Raw genomic sequence first — 22,664 nt, forward strand, 5'->3', positions numbered from 1 at the left:
TGACCCCACGGTGCTCAGCTTGGGCCTCCTCCACCCTCCCTGCTCCCGAGAGGCAGCCCCTGCCCCGGCTTGGGGAGCAGCTCGGTCTCAGAGCAGAGTCAGTCTTCTGGGGGTTGGGGACGAGGCCCACGTCTGGGGGGCCTCCAGAGTCCCACTGAGTGTCTGGGCAGAGTCGGGGCCAACTTTGGGGTCTCCACACTGGGGCAATCCCGGGGTGGCCTTGGGCCGAAACCCTTTATAAGGACAAGAGACGCATTCCCGGGCTGCCGAGTGAGGGACTCTGTTTCCCACCTCCCCGCAGAGGCAGGAAGCTGCAGTAAACCAGTGGCACCCACCAGGCCCAGGGTCTGGCTCCCCCTCCCACCCCCAGGCTCTGGGGAACCCCGTCAGGGACCCTGACTCCGTCCGCAGGACGCCCCGCCTGGAGAAGCCTCTGCTCAGCCAGTGTCACATTCCCCTCCATCAGCCACACGCCGTGGCGTCCACTTCCTCTCTCAGGCTGCTGCCTGGGGGCCCCGTGCCCTACAGAGGTGGGGGGACCCTGTGTCCTCTGCTGACTCCCAGGGCATCACAACACCTCCGGGGCCCCAGTGGGTCAGGGTGTGGCAGCCTAGCTGTCCTGCCCAGTGCCCTCTGACCCCGTGCCTTACTGCCAACACGACGGGGCCCTCGTTAGGGACACGGCTGGCAGTGACGGTCGTGAGCAGACACGTGGATGGAATTGCTCAATCTATCTGAAAACTTGCTTTTGGGGTTCCCCTGTTGCTCCGCAATAGCTGGGGAAGGGGAGCACCGGCCCGTGGGGATCCAGAGGTGGAGGCCAGCAGGCCGGCAGCCCTAATGTGCGGATCCGGCGACCCGCGCACTCCCCGTGTCTTCTGAGCGGCCAGGGCCCAGCGTGCCCTGACCCCTCCCTGGCCGGAGACAGGAAGTGGGGGGCAGGGTGCTGCCCTCCAGGACTCGGGGTCACTCCTCGAGAAGACGGAAACGTGGGAGAGCACAGGCCCCCTTCCGAGATGACTCTAAATGGTCCCTTTCTTCTCAGCCCTCCCTTGGTGTAAGCAGAGGGCAAATCCAGCCCCCATCACACACCCACTCGTTCAGGGACGATGCCACTTCCTTTTCATGAGCAAACCACTCGCTCCTTCCTCCCTTCCTTCCATTGCATGTCTGTGTCTGCACGTCTGTGCCCACACCTCTGGCAGACCAGGGCCCCAAAGCAGGAGGTGGTGGTCTTGGTTGGAGCCACAGCAGCCATGTGTGGGCTCACGAGGCCCTCCCCAGTGTAACCCGGCCCTGGCTCCCGAAGCCCAGGCTGCGTGGGCATCCCTCGCCCTGGGCTGCCCCAGACGGGCACTAGATCTGAACGGCAGGGCCGGGGCAGTAAGTGGGGGCCTGGCAGAGGCAGCTGTGTCTCAGGAACAGCGGAGTCCCAGCAGCTGGCACTGGGGCACCTCCTCTGGGCTTCATGACCGGGGATGGGGCCCCTTCCCTCTCCCAGTAACAGTGTCCACGTCTGTACAACATAAGCACTCCCCCGGGTGGGGCAGCAAGGAAGGAGGCTCTGCGGGCCGGACGACTGGACGGAAGAGGGGAAGGAACACTGCAGGTGCACAGGCATCTCCTCTCCAGGCCCCCAAAGCCCCGTGACCTGGCAGAGCCGCCTCCACACCTGGCCTTCCAGCTCCTTGTCATCAAGGCCCTCTGGCAGGGGCCAGCCCCATCCAGAGCCGGGAGGATGGTCCCGCCTGCCATCCCTCTGGGCCACAGGCCAACACCGTGGCAGGGCCTTCATCACTGCCTCCTCCCAGGCCCTGAGAATGGGCCCCCCAGGAGCTGGGTCCACGCGGGGTCACAGCAGCAGCGTCTCTCCCGCACAGGCACAGACCTCCCTCCTAGAGCCTCACGGAGGAAACAAGGAAACTAAGCCGAGTGCCACATCCAGAATCACACTGCTGACAAGTGGGAGGGCCGGGATTTGAACTCAGGCCTGTTCCTTTCGCTCCGGGACAGGACCAGGGAGCCAGCTAGTGCCAGCTACCGAGATGATGCATCTCCTTTCCTCATGGTGCCTTTCTGTTACTTTCAGTCATCAAGTGTCCTGATGATGGAAAACTGGCAAGAAACTGCACCTGGTGGGGAGGCACGCATGTGCCCTGGGAAGAACCTCCGCCCCAGCCTGGACCCTGGCCTCCCCTCGGCCCCCTCAGGTGCACGGAGGCGGGGCACCCAGGAAGCCACCCAACGTGGAGGAGACCAGGAGGGACGCAGCCAGAGCCCCGCACCCCTGGGGAGCGGAGGCTGCCCGGCCGCCATTCCCAGTTTTCCTCACAGCCGTTCTCCAGAGGGACACTGCACCCCTCACTTCCCCGGCTCCCCTCGACGTCAGGGAAATGAGAGCTCGGATCCAGCTGGGGGCGTGTCTCCTCACTAGGGGACACTAGGGGAAGGGCCCTGGCTGCGAGGGTCGTGACCTCTGAAGGGGAACGACACAGGGACCTTGCAGGCAGTGGTGAGGATTTCTCTAGGGGATGGAGTCATCGTACACCTGGGAGGGGCGTGTGCAGGGGCCGTGCCCGTGACCACCATGTCCTGAAAACCGGCCACGTGAGCATGGCACGTGGACATTCTGGCCACACCACTGTCTGGAGGCCCAGAAACGCACTGGACGCTGACGCCATCCTGAGAAATCTCCCCGTCTGGCCGGATTAAGAGGAGGCGACAGAGCCCCATAACAACAGTAAGTGTGTGTGACTCTATCGAGCCTCAGGCCGTCCGGCTCCTGCCTGACCCGGAAGCACGCGGCTGGAGGTGAGCTCCTGAAGAGAAGGCGGGGGCAGGGGCCAGGTGGCCTGAGCCAGGCGGGCACAGGGGAGGCATGCAGGCAGCTGTGTCAGGCACAGGCGAGCAGGAGCAGGCTGGCCTGAGCGCTGCACGGGGTCTGTGAGTCACCAGCATGACCGGGTGGCAGGTGCGTGAGGACGGCCAGAGGCCGGCACACTGGGGTAGGGGCCTCCCAGCCCGTCTCTCACACAATGACTCAGTGTCTCTGGACGAGGGGGTAGAAGACTGCAAGCCCCCTCTTGAGGCTGCTGAGCCCACCACTCTGGGAACCCCAGGGGAGGGATGGAGCCCTCCTTCCTACCCACAGTGGACAAGCTCCCCCTGCTGTGAGGTGAAACAGTAAGCCCCCAGGTTCAAGGTCTGGGCACCCTTATTGGCACATGGTGGTTATCCTGGGGTCCTCTTCCAAGGGTGCCTATTTATTTGCTTTCCCCCCATTTCAACCAATCAGGCGTCTGGGGTCATGGCCTGGTGGTCTCTGGGGCCTTTGCCCATGTATCAGGAGAGCAGGAATGGGGTGGGGGAGGGCAGCAGCCGGGAAGAAAGAAACGGAGGCGCCCTCAGCTCCCGGCGCCCGTCCCCCCGCCCCGGCCTCTCACCTCGCTTCCCACGGCCCGCATCCCCACGCTCTGCGGCTACCAGCACTGTCCACCCGCCCTGCACGGTCCCCCGCCGCCTCGCTCACTGTCACGCCCTCCTCAGCCCCCAGCAATCTGACCTGTTGTCGGCCCGACGCCATCCCTTCCCCAAGAGGTCACCTGCCACCGCCCAGCGGCCCAAGCCAACGGAAAAGCTTCTGCCCCCCTCGCTCGCTTCTCGAGCACCCAGAGCATCACGTGGAGGGGACACAAAACCGGCTGCCGATCTCCAACAACTAACTCGTTGGTTGCCTCTACGCAGGAACGGGCGCGCGCGAGGTCTACTCTCGGCTAGTTTCCCACGTACAGCCCCCCACTCTCCTCCACAAAAAAAATCAAGTGTGAGCTGGAGCCGCGGGAGAGGCGGCTGAAACGGGCGCGGGGGCGAGGGGCCGTAAAGGGGTGCAGGCGGGGGACAAAGGGGACCAAGGCTGCGGGAGCGGACGCGCGAGGCACGCGGCCAGGGTGCAGGAAGGCACGGCCTGATCCGAGGAGAGGGAAGACGGGAGGGATGCCGACTTCGGCTGGGGGCGGGGAGGCCCCTGATAGGCGCGCGGAAGGCGTGATGTCACGTCCGGCGGGGGAAGCCCTGCCTCAGCACCCCCGCCCCCGCCCCCACAGGTGGTGCCGCCGCCCCGGGCGCTGGGCGTGGAGGGCCCGCCCTCGGGGACCCCGGACACGGCCCGCGCGCTCCCGGCCACCCCGCTTCCCTCCAGCAGTCAACAGATCCGCGCGAGCCGGGCGGCCCCGGGAGCAGGAGGGGCGCCCCGTGCGCCTCGGATCGCGCCCCCGCGCCGCGCCCCGCCCCGCCCCTGCGCGCCCCGCCCCGCGCGCCCCTCCCCGCCCCTCTCCCGGGCCGCCGAGGGGCCGGGCCGGGACTGCGCGCTCGCCTGCCGCGCTCTGGGCCGCTGGAGAGAGCGGCCGGACCTCGCGCCCCGCGCGCTCCGCGCCCAGCCGCCGCCGGCTTTTGTTGTCTCCGCCTCCCCTGCCGCCGGCGCCTCCGGACCGCGAGCCGAGTGCGCCGGGACCTTGGCTCTGCCCTTCGCGGGCGGGGGCTGCACGGGCCCGGCCGGGGGCGCCGCCGGCCCCACCATGGAGCTCCGGGCCCGAGGCTGGTGGTTGCTGTGCGTGGCCGTCGCGCTGGCCGCCTGCGCCCACGGGGACCCTGCCAGCAAGAGTCGGAGCTGCGGCGAAGTCCGCCAGATCTACGGGGCCAAGGGCTTCAGCCTGAGCGACGTGCCCCAGGCGGAGATCTCGGGTGAGTGACCCGGTGCTCCCGGGTCTCCCCTGCGCCCCCTTCTCTCTCCCGTTCTGCCTTCGTCCGCCCTGCGCCTCCGCGCCCCGCGCCGCCCTCCCTCCACCCGGGTCTCCTCTGCTCCGCTCGGCCGCCCCCCGGCCCCCAACACGCACACCGGCCCCTTCCCCGCGGAGCTGTCCTCGCCGGGCGGCGGACCGGGCGGTCCCCGGCTTGGTGCGTCCTCCGGGACAGGCAGGGCCGAGCTGCGGGGCCGGCTGTCGGGGCGCAGCCGACGGTGGCCATGGGCTAGGTACTCCCACCGGCTGTGCGGGCCTCTCCGGGAGGCGCCACGGGTCGGCCCGGGGATTCCCGGGGGTCCCCGGCAGAGGCAGCCTAGGGGCCCCGGGGAGGTCGGGAGCGAACTGTGCACTCGGGGAGGGGCGGGGGCGAGGGTGGAGAGGCTCGACCTCTGCCACCGGGAAGGGAACATCACCTCGCAGGGATTCCTGCCCAGGGAACTTGTGCTCGCCTGGCACTCAGGGCCGCCTCAGGCGGGGAGTCCAGCTGCAGGTGGTCGGCGCCTTGGATCCCGCCCAGGGGCCGTGTCATTTCTTTGTAAGAGCATCGCCGTCCCAGGCGGCCTCAGCCCTGCAGCTGCCCGCAGTCCTGCCCACACCCTCCCTGCAGGCCTCTGAGGAGCTTTGGGGACCGGAGTGAGGGTGGAGGTGGAGCATGGTGGCTAAGGATTTCACAGACGCCCCCCAGGCTTTTTCCTCAAACTGCAAATGTGTCCAGAACCACCGTGGGTCTGCGCGTCTGTTCAGGGTGCCTGGGACACGGTGGATGAGAGCGGAGCAGACCAGCTTCCTGCCCTGGGGAACTCCTCCCAAACTGGGCCGGGGTTGGGGAGGGGGCATTTGAGTAGTGACACGGGGGACATGTAATGACCACAGCCACAGGAGTTCTGAGCGAGAGAGGAGTGTGAGGGGCAAGTCCATGGCCGTGTCTTGCTGGGGAATGGGAGGGGGCAGCCAGGCCCTGGACCCCTGCCCCCAGCAGGGCAGGACCCACAGAAGGCTACCTTGATACCTTGACAGCCCCCTGCCCCGGCTTCAAGGCTCCCAGGGTAGGCCTTCCTGTGCCTCTGTCTGCTGACAAAGCCCTGTCATTGTCAGGGCTGCCACCCTCCCTAGGGGACAGGTTTGGGGGGCACATCTGGGTGCCTGGGGCCAGCACACGTTGGTTCGTAAGCCCCGCCACCCGCCATGCAAACAGAGGAGCTAATGCCCAAGAATACCTGGCCTTTCGGTTGAATCCCTTCCCCTGGACACCAGGGTCTCAGGGCAGCTGAGCAGCTGCCCTCACCCAGCCCCGATCTTAGACGGCACTCCAAGGTCCCCTCGCCCCACAGCTCTCCTTCACACATCCCCTGCCACTCGGCCGCTGTGTCCTCGGGACCATCCTCAACTCGATCGCATCCACAGGCCTCTGTCCCAGTTAGGCTGAGAGACAGAGTGGCAGAGTCTGGGCAACCGTCAAGGGCTGGGAGAGAGCAGGGCAGGCTGGAGAAGGTGAGGTGGGGCTGGCGGGGGGCTGGGTCTTGGCCTCCTTGGGCTGGGGCTACAGTGGGTTGGGGACCCGGAACCAGCAGAGTGCCTTGCTGTGCGTGTGACGGTGGGGGGGGGGGGGGGGTGCGGTGTTCGGCCGCCCAGCAGCTGTCCGAGCACCGCGCCAGCCAGGGCTTCAGGTGCTGCCCCCCAGGGCCTGGACTGCACCCCCTCCCGACCAGTGCCCGTGGCTCCTCCGTCCCACCTCCACGGGCTTCTGGGAAGCTGCTCTCCCCGACCCCCTATGGCTTCATACTCCCCCATAAGCACCTGAACTGGAGAGTGCCCTGCAGGGCCCAGGCACCGAGGAGAGTGCCGGTGCCACGTGGGGTGAAGGAAACAGGGTGACCTCCCAAGTCAGCGGCCAGGCCTGTCCTCTCCTGCTCTGAGCAACTTGGCCGGGCTCCGTGGAACGGGCGCCCTCTGGTGGCCCCGTGGTGACACGCTGCTCTCGGGGATCCGGGCCTTTGGTCTCCTGTCCTGGCGGCAGGCAGACTTCTCCAGCCTGCGGACCCCCGGGGGTGGACGGCTGGGCTGGCTGGTGGGGTGGAGACTCAATGCTTGCTAGTCATTGGAAGGGAGGGAGGGTGGCCCTGGGTCTTTGGGTGGCCTTTCCAGCCTGCGCCTGCCTGGGAGAGCAGAAATGGTGTGGGCTCATGAAGGAGGGACCATCAGTGTGCATGGGGCTCCCGTTCGTGACTTTGTGTAGTTTTTTGGATGGACGGCCAGGTGTGGCCCTGATGAGGACGACGGTCATCCCCTTTTACAGGCTGCGCAGCTCAGGTAGCCCTCCCTCCGGCCAGAGCACTATATGGAAGGTGAGGGGGAGCCGCCCCTCTAGCTGGCTCCCTCTGCAGCACTGGGGAAAAGCCCAGCCCCATGCTGCATCTCACGCACACACATACACACACGTGCACACACACACGCATGTGCACACACTTGCACGCACATGCACACACGCGCGTGCGCACACGGGCCGGCCATCTTCTGTCTCTGCCTGTGGGGTTGCTCCTGGTCCCCAGATGTTTCCTGAGCACCTGCTCGGCCTCCTGACACTTGACACGGTTTGTCGTGTATCTCTCTGACCCTTCCCTGAGGCCCTGGGGGCAGAGGCCACCTCTGTCTGTACTGTTCTCTGTAGTAGCCACAGAACCTGGCGCAGTTCCTGGCACAAAGTAGGTTCTCAGTCAAAACTTGCTGAAGACTCGCACACGGCCTGCTTTCTGCCAGCCGTGGTGGGTGGGCAGTGGGAGACGGAGGGCCTGGGCACGGGAGAAGGGGCCTGGACTTCGGGGCTGGAGGTCAGAGGGGAGCGTGGGCCTGTCAGTGCAACACGGACTGGTGGGCAGCTCCTCTGCTCCTGGACCCCGGCTGGCCGTGGGCTCCCCACCGAGGACCACCCCTTAGCCTCCCAGCGGAAACCGCTGCTTTTCTGTGCCGTCCTGCCCGAGGCCGAGGGAGCCCGCCGAGCCTGTCCCTCGGCCGTGCGGCTCTCGCAGGCCATCTGCATACAGCCCGGCCCCACACCGGACGGTTGTGTGCCCCCTGTCCCGTTCAGAGGGCAGAGGCCCCGTGTGCCTGGCTTGGGGCCCCAGGGTGGTCCGTGGCCTCCAGCTGAGCTGCTGCTCTGGCCCTTCACCACTAGAGCAGCTGAGGTTTCATCACCTCCAGCGTGAGGGCAGGGCTGGGGGGCGGTGCGGGGAGAACCACAGGTGGGGGGCCCAGGGGAGCCAGGAGCCGACGGGGCCACCTGCGCGATGCGGCGGCCGGGGCCTTGCTGGAGCCGCGGTGCCGGCCACGCCGCGTGCTGCTCCGAGGGGAGGGACGTCCTCCGTGGGCCTGGGCTCAGGTGCCAGCCCTGCCACGTTGGCCTCCCGGCCACCACCACCCCCAACCTGGCTTGTCTGTGCCTCCGTTTCTTCACGTGTGACACGGGAGTAGTCACGACCACCCGAAGGCTGCAGGAGGGGATCATGCTGACGCCGTGCGCTCTGCGGCTGCCTCAGGCGTGTCCTCCCCTGTGCGCCCCGCCCTAGAGGCCCCTGGAGGGCCTGCAGGCGGCGGTGTCTGGCACTTGGGAGCCCTCATGCTGACCCAGACTCAGCGTGGCTCCCTCCCTGTGACTGTCTAGCTGGTACAGCGGATGAGGAGGGGTCTTTGCAGACCTGCTTCACAGATAAGTAACCGAGTCCGAGAAGCCCCACAGCTTTCTTCAGGGCACTCGGCCCACGTGGAGCTGAGGTCTAGAGCCCAGTCTGTTGACCCCAAAGCCGGTGGCATTAACTGCTGAACAGCCCTGGGTTCTGTGTTCTCTGGAAGCCTCGTGCCACCCCGGCCTGGAGGCCTGAAATGGGGCCTCGAGGCCAGGCCCTGATGGGCCACCAGCTGCCTTCTCCTGGTCGTAGACTCCACTGCTTAGGCCGGGTTAGAACTCGTCTTAACTGGAACACCTCCTGCGCCTTCTCCGGGGCCGCCCTGCCCCAACCCCGACTGCTGCCGGTGACTCGGCCTTCCATGTAGCCGGGCCTCACCCTGAGCTGGTCCCGGGAGCCTGTCCAGTGAAGGCCCGCCGCTCCTGCCCTGCTAGAGAGGGCTGTTCCAGGGGCGGGAATCAGGTGACCCCGCCCGGGGTGTACGCAGAGGATGGCCCAGCTGTGTGCTGCTGGCCGACCCTAAGAGCAGCCCCTGGCGTGTCCCCAGCACCATGCCGGGCCAGGTCCCCCAGGAGTCGTGGACAGATGTCCCATCCAGGGGTAGGTGAGTCCAGAAGACAAGACAGGTCGGTCTTGGTAGACTGGTTCCATGCCGGCCCTAAGAGGGAACAGCGTGAGCCCGTGGTGGACAGGGCTGCAGGGCCCCGGAGGCCTCCCAGGAGAGGGACTGAGGACACTCCCGCCAGGCGGCAGGTGGGCCTCGGAGCCGGGAGGAGGGCACGGAGGGTGTGTGGGTGCACCGGGCCTGTGCTAGGCCACCACGTGCATGGGCACAGGTGTCAGCCTGGCTGGTCCTGGACAGGGAGACAGGCCAGGAGGGGGGCTCACCCGAGGCCACGCCGGAATCAAATCGGGCCCAGGCCTGGACATGCCCAGGTGGTGAGCGGTTGGTCAGCTCTCCTATAAGCCAGACCCTCCTCCCTGAGGCCTGGCTTCGTTCAGGAAGATTTCAGACCAAGACTCAGGGTCCAGGCCCTGCCTGTCTGATGTCTCCTTGCCTGGTGCCTGGCACCAGCTGTGACCACATCCAGCCGTCAGCACAGCCCTGTGGGGTCAGGTCATCACCCACATTCGGGAGAGGACACAGGCTCAGGAGGGTGAGGGCTCCAGCCCGGGGCCACCCACCCCGTGCCAGCTGGCGGCCTTCTTGCCACGTGTGTCTAGGAACAGGCCTGGGCAGGTGCTCTGAGCTGCCTGAAGTCTCTGGGCGGAGATGGTTCAGGCGGAGGTGCTGCAGTCCTCCCCAACCCCAGGCCCTACCCCCTGTCCCCAGCTGTGGGGCGGGGGCTGTCCTGTCCTCCCAGCCGTGACCCCTACACTAGGGGCAGGGCTGGGGGCCTCCAGCTTTCTCGACTGTTCTTGGTCTCGCCATGGGTGCAGGGGAAGCTCTGGGTGTGAGGGGTGCATACCGGCTTTCCTGGCAGGAATCCTGGAATCCTGGGTAGATCTAGGAGCCCCTGAGGGGGCCAGGCCAGCCCCACCCCAGCCCCTCGTCTGCCTGTGGCCTCAGCGTTGGCTCCCGCCAGCTCCTGGCTGGCTCACCTTCCTGGCACACGCGCCCCCTCCTGCCAGGGCGGCCCTCCCCATGCCCACCCTCGGCACACGCCCGTCACCATCCTCCCTCCGGGGCTTGGCCCTGCTACGCAGCTTCCCGGGCATCCCCAACACACCCGCTGCTCTCCAGGGCTCCCCCTGTTTTCCCGGGGTGCTCCCCACGTCTGGGCAACCTCGGCAGTAAGTGTGCAGAGCACCGCCCACGTGGTGCCAGGCTGGGCTGGGTGCTGGGGCTCAGGCGTGTGTCCGCTTCCCCCGGCTGCTGGCACCGGTGCAGCAGGCTAGGCGGCCTCACAGCAGGAGTTTATTGTCTTGCAGTTCAGAGGCTGGAAGTCCAAGATCAAGGTGTCACTGGGCTAGTTCCTCCTGAGGCCGTGAGGGAGAAGCTGTTCCAGGGCCTCTCGTGGCTTCTGGGGGTTGCAGGCGATCCTTGGGGGTCCTTGGTCTGTAGTCTCTGGGTTTGTCTTTATGAGTAGGTGTCCCTGTGCTGGCCTGCTTCTGAATTTCATTTTATGGAAATAAGGACACCAGTCCTATCAAGTTAGGGGCCCAACCAGTTACATTTGCAAGGACCCCACCCTCAAATGAGGTCACCTCCTGACGTCCTGGGGGTTAAGACTCCGACATACGAACGAGGGTCGGGGTTCAGCCCATTGCAGGCGCGGCGCCCCACTCTTGGGCGCATCCCGTCCAGTGGGCGGGCGTCCTGGGCTCTGGGTATTTCGGTGGGTGGCTCCTCAGGACAGGGCCGTGCCACAGGCTCAGGGTCTCGGCTCAGACGTGCGCTGGAGCCTTGGTGATGGAGTGAGGGTGTCAGGCCATGCTCAGCCCGCTGCTCACCCCCACCAGCCTGCAAGCTTCTCAGGAAAATGGCCAGAGCTCTGCACCCCGTGGGCCTTAACTTCTCCAGCTGAGTCAGAGGGGAGGGCCGGGCGCCACTCATTGTGACATTCAGAGTCTGGTAACTGCCGACCCGCTGATGCATCTCACTTGTGGCACGTCCCAGAACCTGGGTGGGCGATGAGGGGCCCAGCCGTGAGACCCTCATGGGGGTCAGGGGCACCCGTCTGGGAGAGTTGTGACTCACTGGCACCAGTTTGCCGTGGACAGGCTGGGGGTCCCCCCCAACAAGTGCGAGGGCCCCTGAGCAGGGGACACAGCATGCGGGGCAGGGTGTGGGGAGGGGAGGTGGGCAGGCAGCTGGCTCCTGGCTCCGTGGCCCAGCCGAGAACGCTGGCTGCCGATTTGTGCTAAGTGCTCCCTGGGTTCTAGAGGCTTGGCTGGATGACAGGGCAGGCCCGGCGGGCTCCATCAACCCTGCGCCCTCACCATCTGCCCTGACCTCGGCCCCCTGGAGGCCCAGCGCCCTGCCTGCCGCCCCTGCTGCATCTTGGAGGAGGAGAGCTGCACAGGCTGGGACGCCAGCAGGGGGAGGCCAGGCAGTTTGCGACCTGGCCGAGTCCGGGGCTGCAGGGAGGGAGGAGATGGAAACCGGGGTCCAGCACCAGGAGATGGTGAGGACCAGCCAGCAGCACCGTGAGGTGGGCCTCCCATCAGCTCGGGTGTCGCAGTGTGGCCGAGCCCAGGGCCCTGCAGGTGGACAGGATGACCACAGCCGGGCCCGGGGCCAAGGGGAGCACCTGGGCTGGAGGAGGCCAGCACGCGGAGGCCCTGCCGGAGCCCCAGCTTGGGCCCTGCCTTCCTCACCCCTCCTGCCCACCCACTGAAGTGCCCAAGAGCCAGCCCCAGCCTCGGCCCAAGGCCCTGCGTCCTTAAGCCGTGCCCTGGCCTCCGCCGGCCCATTGCCTGGCAGCCCCTCCCAGCCTCCCAGAGCGGGCAGGACAGGGTGCTTGTAGGGCAGGCCGAGTACCACCTGGTGCAACCACTTAGTGTGCAGGTGGGGAAGCTGGGTCCCAGAGAGGGGTCCCCCGTGCTCAGAGCCCCGTCCCTGGAGTAGCTTCTCCATGGCCTTGCTGCCCTGGCCCAGGTTGGCCCCAGGTATCTGGCGTGGGCACCAGGCAATGGTGCCACCCATTGAGGGGGTGCCCCAGAGAGGAGGAGGTCGGGGCGAGCCACGCAAGCCTGCCTCGTCGGGGCGCTGGGGGCATCCGTGTGGCCCTCTCCATAGGTGCTGGGCGTGCGTTCCAGGCTGCAGGGGTGAGGTCGGCCAGAGGACAGAGCTGGCGGGGAGGCCACAGAGCTCCCACAGGTACAAGGAAAGACGGGCCCTGGCAGACCCCAAGGCTGGGACATGTGGGCGAGCCCCAGGAGGGGCTGGGTGGGGTGTCCGGGAGAGGAGCCGGCCTGAGAGAGGCGCACGTGAGGACTTAGGCTGCAGGAGGGCCCGGCCGGCAGGAGAAGAGAAGGTCAGGCTCAGCTCAACTCCAGCCCAAGCTCTGCCAGCCCACCACCTCAAGGAGGGCCTCCTAAGGTCAGAGCTGGTCCCGCCGATGGGCACCAAACGCCCGAGCCCCGCCGCCCCGCCTGGAAGGGACGAGGAGAGGCTGGCCAGGCAGGAGGCGAGGACCTTCACCCTCCTACCCGTCCATCCATTCATCCGCTCTGTGCTCACCCCAAGCTATGGGCCCCACCCCCCGCAGGTCAGGGTCTAGTGAGAAACTCAGCTGGGGCCGCCAGCCCCTCCCACACCCCGCAGTCCGGAGCCAGGCAGCCACTGCGCCCCGGCTGGTGGCCTGGGGGTGGATTTGGCTGCAGTGCTCCCAGCAGCTTGAGGGACAGGCCAACACGTCTCCCTGTCAGGCGGGCAGCCAGGCCCTGGACAGGCGCACCTGGCAGTGACTGTGGCCCTGTGCCTCCCTGGCGGGGACATTTCTTGGGCTCACCATGAGCACCAGAACCTGTGGAGGTCCGTGGCCTGTGCTACACCTTTGGACAGTGTCCCCAGTGCTGAGGACCGCTGTCTGAACCTGAGGGCGGCCGTCCGGGCTCGTGTGTGTGTCTGAGCGCATCCTTGGCGCCTGGGGCCACCTGTGGACATCTGGGCCCTGTGGTGAGCCATGTGTGACGTCTGTGTGCGTGCTCAAGTGTCTGGGGCCACGGAAAGTACGTCCCACCCACCTGTGACCATCTGCAGGCCCTGGGGAGACGGGTGATGCCACCTGCTTCAGGGCTGGCTGAGGTATTCACTCCCATCTCCCTTCATCATGGAGTTCGGGACACACTGGACCCATAGGGGTATTTTAAAGGGATGAGGCTCTTAAAACGTTTAGCCCTGCCGTGCCTGACCCCCCTCCCCTGGCCTGGCAGTGGCACCAGGCACCTTGCCGGTCTCCCTTCGAGTGACCTAACACCCAGGGTCTGCCACCTCCCCGTCACTGTATATTTGGGAGCTGCTGCAGGTCAGACACACAGCTAACCGCCCCAGGATAACGTGGGTGTTCCCAACCAGGAGCCGTTCCCCTGGGGCGTTTTTGGTTGTCACAGCATTTAGGGGAGGGGACAGGGAGGCCGGAGACCCCATGAAGTGCAAGACACTCCTGAACAGGTGGGAGGTGGCTTCCCGAAACACCCGTCCCACCCCATGAGAAGCCCTTGAACCGAAGCTCTAGGCAGGATGGAGCCAGCGGCTGAGGGGGCAGAGGGGAGGGGGCACCCCTCTGCTTTGGGGCCAGGATGGCCTTCCAGGGATGGTTCTAGAAGGATGGGCAAACTGGGGTGGACAGACGTGGGTGTGAAGGCGGGTCATTTGAGGCTGGGCTCCTTCACCAGGGTGCACTGGAGAGGCCCAGGTTTAGAAGTCAGGGAGTTCATGAACTTGACTGAGAAAGAAATTACATCTCCTTTTTTGCTAACCTTTAGCATTTCCTGTTACTATGAACAAGGCGACGATGGCATTCTAGAATCTGGGACTTGGTCACCAGTGCAAACTGCTGACTTTTTCACGTCCTTTACATTTTTAGCAAATATCTCAGAGTACCGTTTCCACTCACCACAGCTTTGAGTTTCTGATGGGCATCAGGCCTGCAGGATGTTCATAGGAAAGCGCATGGACGCCACCTCACGCGCCTGTTTATAACGTTCCGACGGCTGCAGCACTGCAGCTAGCTTCCTTCATGGTTCTCTGCGTAATTTTTTACTTCATTACTTCTTTATTCTGAGAACGGGTCTGCAGTCTTCAGCCAGCGGCCAAGGGGGCCCAGGGCGCAGAGAAGAGGAGGCCTCTGGGCGGCGGGCTGGGCCCTCAGCCAAGGCGCGAGGGCTGGTGGAGCCCCATGTCTGCCCCAGGAGAGCCGGCGGGCCGGACGGGAGCACTGGGGCAGAGCGGGGGCCCGGCCAGCTGCCTGCGGGTGGGGGGGATGGGGACACAGAGACCAGTCTCTCTGAGTCACTCGGTAGTGTTCCTTGAGCTCCTACTGTGTGCCAGGCGCTGTCCTCGGTGCTGAAATGCAGCCACAGTGCCACCGCGCAGGGACTGGACGGGTGTCAGAGGCTTCACGTGAGCTGCAGCTTTGCTGGCCACGGTGACCACGCGTTACTTTTGTAAGTTATAAGTAACGAGAAATAACATGTGGGTTTAGACACACGCATGCGGTTTGCAATCATACATGTCGCTCTTGACCGCAGAGCAAAGACCCCTCCCAGCCTGGGGCGGCCCCTGGCCCACGTGCTGCTTGGCCACTCTCACTGTGAGTCGTGACCTTCTCGCCCCATCCTCCCTGAGGGCTTGAGGCGCTTGCTTGGCCCCAGCTCCCCTCCTGGCCCGAGGGTCCCACGCTGCCCTTGCAGGGCTCTTGCCTTGGGTGGGTCCCCCACCCCAGGCATTCCTGGCCCAAGGAACCAGCCCCCACCTCCTCTGCTACCTAGAGTTTTCAAGGTCACCCCCAGCCCAGGGCCAGTGTCCTTTGGATCCAGTGGCCATTCCCAGTGGCATATGTCTTAGGAAAGAGGTGGGGCCCTAGCAGAAGCCAAAACCTGGTCTCCTGGACGCAGCCATCCTGCCGCCAGGGTTCAAGTCTGGTGCCATGTTCCCTCACTGTGTGACCTTGGACCAATTACTGAACCTCTCTGTGCCTCAGAATCCTTTTCTGTAAAATGGGGATGGTAGCAGCGCCTGCTGTGTGGAGTGGTTGTGAAACTGGTTTCTCGTGTGGAGTGCTCAGCACAGGGCTGTGTCCTAGGGGGGCATCACGGCAGGGGGGAGCTGTTGGAGAGAGAGGCCCATCCTTTCTCCAGAGGCGGCTGTGGGCAAGAGTGCCCCCTGGTAGGGAGGGAGGCCAGCCTGCACCAGCCAGGCCCAGGGGCCACACTGGAGGTCAGAGGGATTGGGCTGGAGAGGAGGGGCTCCCCAGTCACTACGGCTGCTGCCTGGGTGGCGCTGTCTCGTGGTGTCCCATGTTCCCCCTTGGCTGGCCCTCGTCCTGAGAAGTTGAGAACTGGGTAGCGCTGTCTCATGGTGTCCGTGTTCCCGCTTGGCTGGCCCTGGTCCTGAGAAGTTGGGAACTGGGTAGCGCTGTCTCATGGTGTCCGTGTTCCCGCTTGGCTGGCCCTGGTCCTGAGAAGTTGGGAACTGCAAGAAGAGTTGGCTGCAGGCCCCTCCTGGAGGGGCAGCCCGCGATGAAGGAGTGCTGCCCCAGCACAGGGCCATGCTGCCAGCCAGGAGGGCTCTTGGGGCAGCCTTGGAGGGTGGCAGCTGGTATTCAGAAATGAGTCCCAAGCAGAGGCCCAGAAGGCCCTGCAGGCTCTGCAGAGACGTCGGAGGGTGGGGGTAAGACAGTGCCAGCAGGACCCCACTCATGGTCAGCCCGCGGCCAGCCTAGGGGCCTGGCAGCCTGCATCAGAAGGGGCCTCTCCTTGCCCAGGTTATGTGGGGCCTGTCACTGCCCCTTTGACCCCTCTCTGGGGATGGGGCTGTCTGCCCCAGGAATCTGACTGCCCTGGGCGGGACCGTCCCACCTCTGCCTGCTGGATGTGGCTGAACAGAGTGGGGACCAAGACACTGGGTGCCTGAGGGAGCAGAACTCCCGGCCTGCTTAGAGACCTGGCCCTTCCCTGACGGATGCGTCAGCTTGACCACCCTGGAGGAACTGAGCTGGAGAGGTCAGGAAATAGGCTGGCCCACCCATTCCCACTGGCCCCCAGGACCCACAGGAGGTCAGGGTCCCATCTTTGGGGAGCCGGGCGAGCGGGCAAATGCCAAGGTCACCTTACTGCTCCAGGTTGGGAGCCCTTTCTGGTGGGTTTGTGCTGCTGGCAGGAGTGTCCCGGCAGGTGTCCCTCCCGTGCGGGGGGTGGGCATGGCCGCTGGCCCCGCGGGCTCCTGCCCAGCTGCCTGACGGTGTCCTAGGTCTTAGCAGCTCCTGGCCACTGACGGGGTGGTGCAGGCTAGCAGGGTGGCCAGGCCACCACTCTGCCCTCATCTTCCAGGAGCCTTCATCTCTGTACCTGGGACCTCTGGGCTGCTGGTGGGCCCCCAGGTGCCCAGCACTTTCATTTCCTCCCCTTCAGTGAAGACAGGGAGGCACTCGGGCCAGTGGAAGGAGACCAGCACTAGGCAACACGTTTGAGACATTGAGCAAGTCTCAGAACCCTCCCAGCCTCAGTCTTCCCATCTGTGAGATGGGGATAATTGTATCTTTCTGTTGACTGAGACGGTGAGGCCCACTGTTCTCCAAGGAGGCCGGGGGCTGTGGGAAGGTGGACCCTGCTCTGACATCCACCTGTGCCCTCCTGCCGCTGGCATGGGCAGGGTCTGAGGCCCTCGTCCAGGGAGCCTGGAAGACAGTGCACACGTGTACATGCCCACGTGTGGCGGGGAGTTGCCGGTGGGGAGCCTGAGTGACTTTGGTCAGGCTTCTCCCCGCGCCCCACAAAGGGCCGGGCCGCCAGATTTAGCAGATAAAACTACAGGAGACCCAGTTAAATTGCTATTTCGATAGTTAATAACTTTGTAGCGTATGTCCTGAATATTTAAGTTTCAAATAAACAACAAATACATTTTTAGTATAAGTAAGCTCCACATATTTAGTATAAGTATGTCCCAAATACTGGGGAGGGGGGATTGTGTGCTTTTTTGGTGGTAAAATATGCATAATAAAATTCACCGTTTGAATGATTTTTACGTGTACATTCAGTGGCACTAAGCTCATTCCCACTGTTGTGCAGCAGTCACCACCACCCACCTGCAGAAATTTCATCTTCCCCAACTTCGTACCCATTAAACACTCACCCCCACCCCCCAGCCCGCTCTCTTCAGTGCCTGGTAATCACCATTCTACCATCTCTATGAATTTGACTCCTCTGGGGACCTCATTTAAGTGGAATCATAAAAGTATTTGTCGTTTCAAGACTGGCTTCTCGCGTTCAGCATCATGTTTTCAGGGTACATCCACGTTGTGGTGTGTGTCGGCGCTTCGTGACCCCTTAAGGCTGAATGGTGTCCGTTGTATGGATGTGCCCCGTTTGGTTTATCTGTTCATCCATCAGTGGACACTTGGACTGTTTCCACCTTTTGGCTCCTGCAAATAATGCTGCTGTGAACAGGGGTGGAAAAGATTCTGTTCAAGTCCCTGCTTTCAGTTCTTTGGGGCCAGATACTTTTATTCTGAAAAATAATGCATCGTTTATCTGAAATGCACGGTTAGCTGTGTCCTGGCTGTATCTGCATGCACGCCCTCACAATCGTGCCTTTGGGGCTGGGCTCGGTGCCCCGACACCGGCGAGCTGGGTGTGTGCTGGACACGGAGGTGCGGCCTGGGCAGACGTGCTGAGTCAGCAGCTGGGGACCATCCCACCTGAGAACTCCCAGGGCCCTCCGGGTGGCTGTCTGCATATCGCTTGGTGGCAGAGCGTGTCTGCTCCTGCTTCAGCCGCCGCCCTCCTGCTCAGGAATTCCCCTGGGACTGGAATCAAGGGAGGTCTTGCGGTGGGAGAGGCGGGGGAGGCCAGGATTCTTCTGTGTCCCTTGCAGCACTCCAAGCTGAGTGGCCTGGGCATGTCACTCTAGCTCCCTGTGTGGCGCCGGCAGCAGTAGAATGGGAGAGAGCAGTTGTCGTGAAGAGGAAAGGATTCTCAAACCCGGAAATGGCCGAGACCCTTGCAGGCACCCAGTGAGAGCTCCATCTCATCAGGAGGTGGCCGGGGACTCTGGAAGAATAAGGGAGTCCTTGTGGACTGTGAAATCACCCCCGCAGGCCCCCCTCGCACCAGCACGCAGCTGGCTGTCATGCCACCTCTGGGGAGGGGTCGGGTCGGGGAGGTGCTGGCTTTCCAGGGGAGGGGGAGGTCTGAGGCTGCGGCTCTGGGGCAACGCTGGTGTTAAGCCTCATTTCCCTGAATGCCAACGCTGCACAGAGATCCTTTCTTTATACGTATTTGTTACTCAGCACCAGGTCCAGCCTGGATGCTGGGCAGAGAGGCGAGAGAAGAGGAGGCTCCCACCAGCAGGCCGAGCAGCTCTCCTGCTGCTGGGAAGGGTGGCCAATCGGAAAGCCCCCAGGGAGGGCCGCCCATGCTCAGGGAGGTTACCGGCTAGGCAGGTGCTTTGGCCCAGAGGGACCTGGAAGGCTTCCTGGAGGAAGGGAGAGGTGAGTGGGCCTTGAAAGAGAGTAGGGCAAGGGAGAAGGGTGCGTGAGATCAAGGGGTTAGCGGAAGCAGCAAGTGAGAGCTGGATGCCAGCGGGGATGGCCATGACCTTGGAGATGGCTGCCAGGCTTTGTGGGGAGTGGCTCAGTTGGGGGTGAGCAGCTGAGCCCCTCTGTTCCTTCCCCTCTGGATTTATGGAGCCGGTGCTGGGCGAGGGCCTGGGACTCAGCCTGCCCCCGAGGGCTCCCTCAGTGGCACCCAGGGGTCTGCTCTATATTCTGGCCCAGCTGAGAGTCTGTGCCCTCTGCCTGTTCAGCCTTCCCGGGGTGGATGGACGGGCCTGCGTTGGGTCTTTGTGGGAAACTGGCTGAGAGGACCCCTGGGCCGCAGTGTCCCCTTCTGCTATTCCAGGATCGCCCCGGTGGACACGGCGGAGGCAGGCAGCATCAGTCCATCTCCTGGGCTGCCCCCCCTGGCCCAGGGGTTGGGTGGACGGCAAGCTAAATGGGAGAGCTGTACGGAGCCCAGGAGCTCCCACCCGGCCCCTGTCGGGGATGGCTGCGTAGAGTCCTGGGTGATGCCCTCTGCGGCTTGGCTTGGGCCAAGGATGAGAAACCAGTGCTGAGCTTGGCCTGCTGGGTGAGGCCTCCGGGGAGCATCTCACTCCCAGGCCCCATGAGAGAGCCCCCTGCCTTGCAACCAGGACCTGGGGTCACGGGCACAGAAGACGCCCCTTCATCCCCAGCTTGTTCTGAGGCCACGGTGTGAGCCCTGAACCCTGAAGCACTGTGGGAAGGCCAGTGGGAAGAGGCCTGGCCTCTGAGCCAGAGCTGCTTCCAGGCCCACATCCAGGGGGGCCCACCGCCTCGCCAAGGCGCCCCCAAGCCCGGTGCCTGCCGGCAGGGTGGCCTGCTCGGGGGAGGGGGGTCCCTGAGCAGGAACTAGGCAGCAGAGAGCGGCCTTGGGAGTTACCTGGTGGAACCCCCTTCTTCAGGCGCCCTCAGTGTTCTGGGCCGCCTTGGAGAGGGCGCTTCGCTCCAGAGCTACCTGTGCAGCACGTGTCTCCGTGTCCCTGTGCAGGCCGGCCGGGGTGGGGGCGGGGGGGGGGGGGCCCGGCACGGCGGCACTGCGGCGAGGGGGGCCTCAGTGGGTGGTTTCTCCAGTGGGTCTGGCAGGCACGGCGGAGGCAAGGAGCAGGGCTGGGGCTGCAGCGAGTGGAGGGGACTGGTCCTGCGTGTGGGAGGGTGACCCAGGAGGAGGAGGTGGCTGAGCCAGAGGAGGGCGTGGCCAGGCGCGGTCTGATATTTCCTAGGGACGCAGATCAGGACGTTAGGATGGAGGCCCAGGTCCCTGAGGCCAGAGGCTGGGGGCTGGAGAGGGCGGGGAGAGGATGCGGGGAGTGACCGATGGTGGCCCTTGAGTGCCCAGACAGCAGTAGGGATCTGGTCGTTGTCATGCGGAGAGGGGACTCTCAGGCAGTGGGCTGCCACTCTCCTTCGGAGGAGAGAGCTGACGCCCCTCCCATCACCATTCTGGGATCGGCCCTGGCTCCCCTGCGCACCAGACTCCAAATGGGGAGCAGCCCCCCGTAGGGCAGGGCGGCAGGAGCCTGGCGGGCACCGGGCGGGCCCCGGGCCGTGGGAAGCTCGGGGTCTGAGCGCGGCTGCCGAGCCGGCGGCGGGAGGGGTGCGGGGCGGCCGCGGCGGTTTCCTGGGAGACGGGGGCGGTGCCGAGCGCAGCGGGGCGGGGGCCGCGGGAGGAGGCGCGTCGCCGCGCGGGGAGCCGCCGCCCTCCACCGTGCGCGCCAGTGCGGCTGCAGTGCCGCCCTGGGAGGCGGCCGCGGAGCCCTCCAGCCGGAACCGCTCGCCTGCGCTTCCGCGCACCTCCTCCAAGCCCTCCAGCCCGATCCCGCTCCTCCGCCTTTCCACGAGCGGACCCCTAGACCCCCACGCACCCGCACCCGGAGTCGCGCGCCGCCCGCCCGGACCGTCACCGCCGCCGCCGCCGCCGCCGCCACCACCACCGCAGCTGGGGACGCCGCCGCCGGAGCCGCCGCCGAGAAGGGGTTTCGGGCTAATCCCGGGCGGCGTCCGCGGAGCTGGGATCCAAGCCGGTGACCCCGCCCGGGCCCAGCCCGCCGCCCGCCCTATACCCATTTCCATCTCCGCCGTCCCACCGCATCTCCATCCGCAGGCCCGCCACCCTCACCTCCACTCCCTCCTCCTAGCCATCTTCATCTCCAGCCCTGTCGTCCCCCATCACCACCGCCAGAACCCCACCTTCAGTCCATGCTACCCCGCCCTCACCCTCACCACAAGCCCTCGTCTGCGCCCTCATGCATTTCTCCACCCCCTTCCCATCATGAGCCCCCTCGCCAGTCTTCGCGTCCACCCCATCGATCCCTCACCCTCACTGCGTCCATCACCAATCCACCTCTCCTCCCCTCAGCTCCCCACCTTCACCCCATTTTCGCGTGCCTCCCGCTGTATCCCCGCAGCGCCCCTGCCACCCCTCCCCGCCCCCATCTCTTCCTGCAGCAAGCCCCCCTTCCTCTTCCGTCAAACCCATTCCCCTCCCCTTCGCTTGCGGCAGCCCCCGCGAGCCCCCTCTCCCGCCACCCCCGCCAATGCCTGCCGCGCCCACTGCGGCAAGCCCCTTCCCCGCCAATCGCGTCGCCCTCCTGCCCTCCCCCCTTCGCCTGCCGCAGGCCCGGCGGCGCGGCCCCCCTGCTCTCTGCGCGGCCGCGCCCACTGCGCCAGCGCCCCCTGCTCGCTGCGCCAGGAGCCAGGAGCTCGGCCACCGCTGCAGACCCTCGCGCGCCGGCTCCTGCTCCGCGGCGTGGGGCCCTCGGTCCCTGGCCGGCAGCGACTGGCGCCCGGGCGCTCGGCCTTTGTCCCGCCGCCAGCGACGCAGCCCCTGGGCAGCGGGACCTCTGGCGAGCCTGAGGGGCGGACCCCTCCCGCCGAGCGCAGAGGGGTCGCAGCCGAGACCCCTCAGTTTCGGTCCCCGTGCGTGACGGAGGCTCTGCAGCGGCGGCAGAGGGCCGCCTTGGTGATGCTGTCATGTGGCCGGAATGGTGGAGGGGCTTAGGGCCGGCGGTGAGGTGGTCGGTGAGGGGTAGAGAAGCGCACTGGGAGCGGGGCGGGAGGGGTTATGGGTTTTATTGCCGCGTTAGGAACGGGGGAGGATGGTGGTTGAAATGTCTTGCCCGAGGTGGGTCTGAGGCTGCCCCCCTGGATGGACTCTAGGTGCTCGGGGTGACCCTGCGACAGAGACTGGCGAGGGACAAACGCTTCTTGGTTGGGGCCGGGGGGGGCGGGGTGAGGAGATGAGGAAAGAAGGTCTGGAGCTCGGGTTGTGGGCGGTGCCCAGGGGACCTCGGGTTATTTGTCCAGCGCCCCCCACCAGCAGGCTGGTGGACGTGCCAGCAGGGTCCTGCAGCACCCACTGGAGCTGGAAGGGGTCCAGGTGCAGGAGTGGGCATGGGCATTTGTCCCAAGAAGGGTCAATTGCTTGGGGAAAGCCTTCTGCACACCCCACCCGCTCAGCAGGCCGGCTGGGGTCCAGAGCTGAGAAGAAGGGAGGGGTAGGGAAGCAGCCCCCTAACTGCTTTTCCAGACCTGGGCCTCTCCCTCGTGTTTTGGAGGCCAGGGTGCCTAGAACTGGCCACAGAGCTGCATTCCAGCACCGTCCTGGGAGGCGAGGGCGGCTAATTGCCTACACTGAATTGCCGAAGAGTATTCTAGGGGCGGCAGGATTAGTTGGTGCAGAGCATCTGGGATGTGGCTTTAAAGTCAAGTTGAGCAGGCAGTCTGCGTACTCCTGTGTGAGCTGCAGAAGCTTCTGGAGAGATGGGCTTGGTGTGGCGCCATCTTCCCTCTGCAGTCTCCTTGGGAGGGCTCTAGGGCCACCAGTCAGGAGTGGCTGCCAGGCTGGGCCCGGACAGATGAGGGCTGCATCCAGCATTGGTGATGGGGATCACTGCTGCGATGGGGTCTTGGGCTAAAGCACTGGGTCTGCAGAGCTGGTG

General features: G+C 65.3%; 2 protein-coding genes across 2 annotated transcripts in view; one reads left to right on the forward strand and one right to left on the reverse strand.

The window, feature by feature from the left end:
* The first annotated feature begins 4,136 nt into the window (after positions 1-4,136).
* GPC1 (glypican 1) overlaps positions 4,137-22,664 on the forward strand; it is a 30,047-nt gene continuing 11,519 nt past the window's right edge. The window contains exon 1 of the mRNA XM_082465300.1: positions 4,137-4,740. Coding sequence (XP_082321426.1) covers positions 4,575-4,740 — 166 coding nt within the window. The 5' untranslated portion in view covers positions 4,137-4,574. The remainder of the gene's footprint in view (positions 4,741-22,664) is intronic.
* ANKMY1 (ankyrin repeat and MYND domain containing 1) overlaps positions 17,994-22,664 on the reverse strand; it is a 53,028-nt gene continuing 48,357 nt past the window's right edge. The window contains exon 6 of the mRNA XM_082465301.1: positions 17,994-18,196. Within this exon, the coding sequence (XP_082321427.1) occupies positions 18,122-18,196 (75 nt within the window). The 3' untranslated portion in view covers positions 17,994-18,121. The remainder of the gene's footprint in view (positions 18,197-22,664) is intronic.

The sequence above is a fragment of the Balaenoptera physalus genome (assembly GCF_965194825.1).
Source record: "Balaenoptera physalus genome assembly, chromosome: 6".
Taxonomy (NCBI): Eukaryota; Metazoa; Chordata; class Mammalia; order Artiodactyla; family Balaenopteridae; genus Balaenoptera; species Balaenoptera physalus.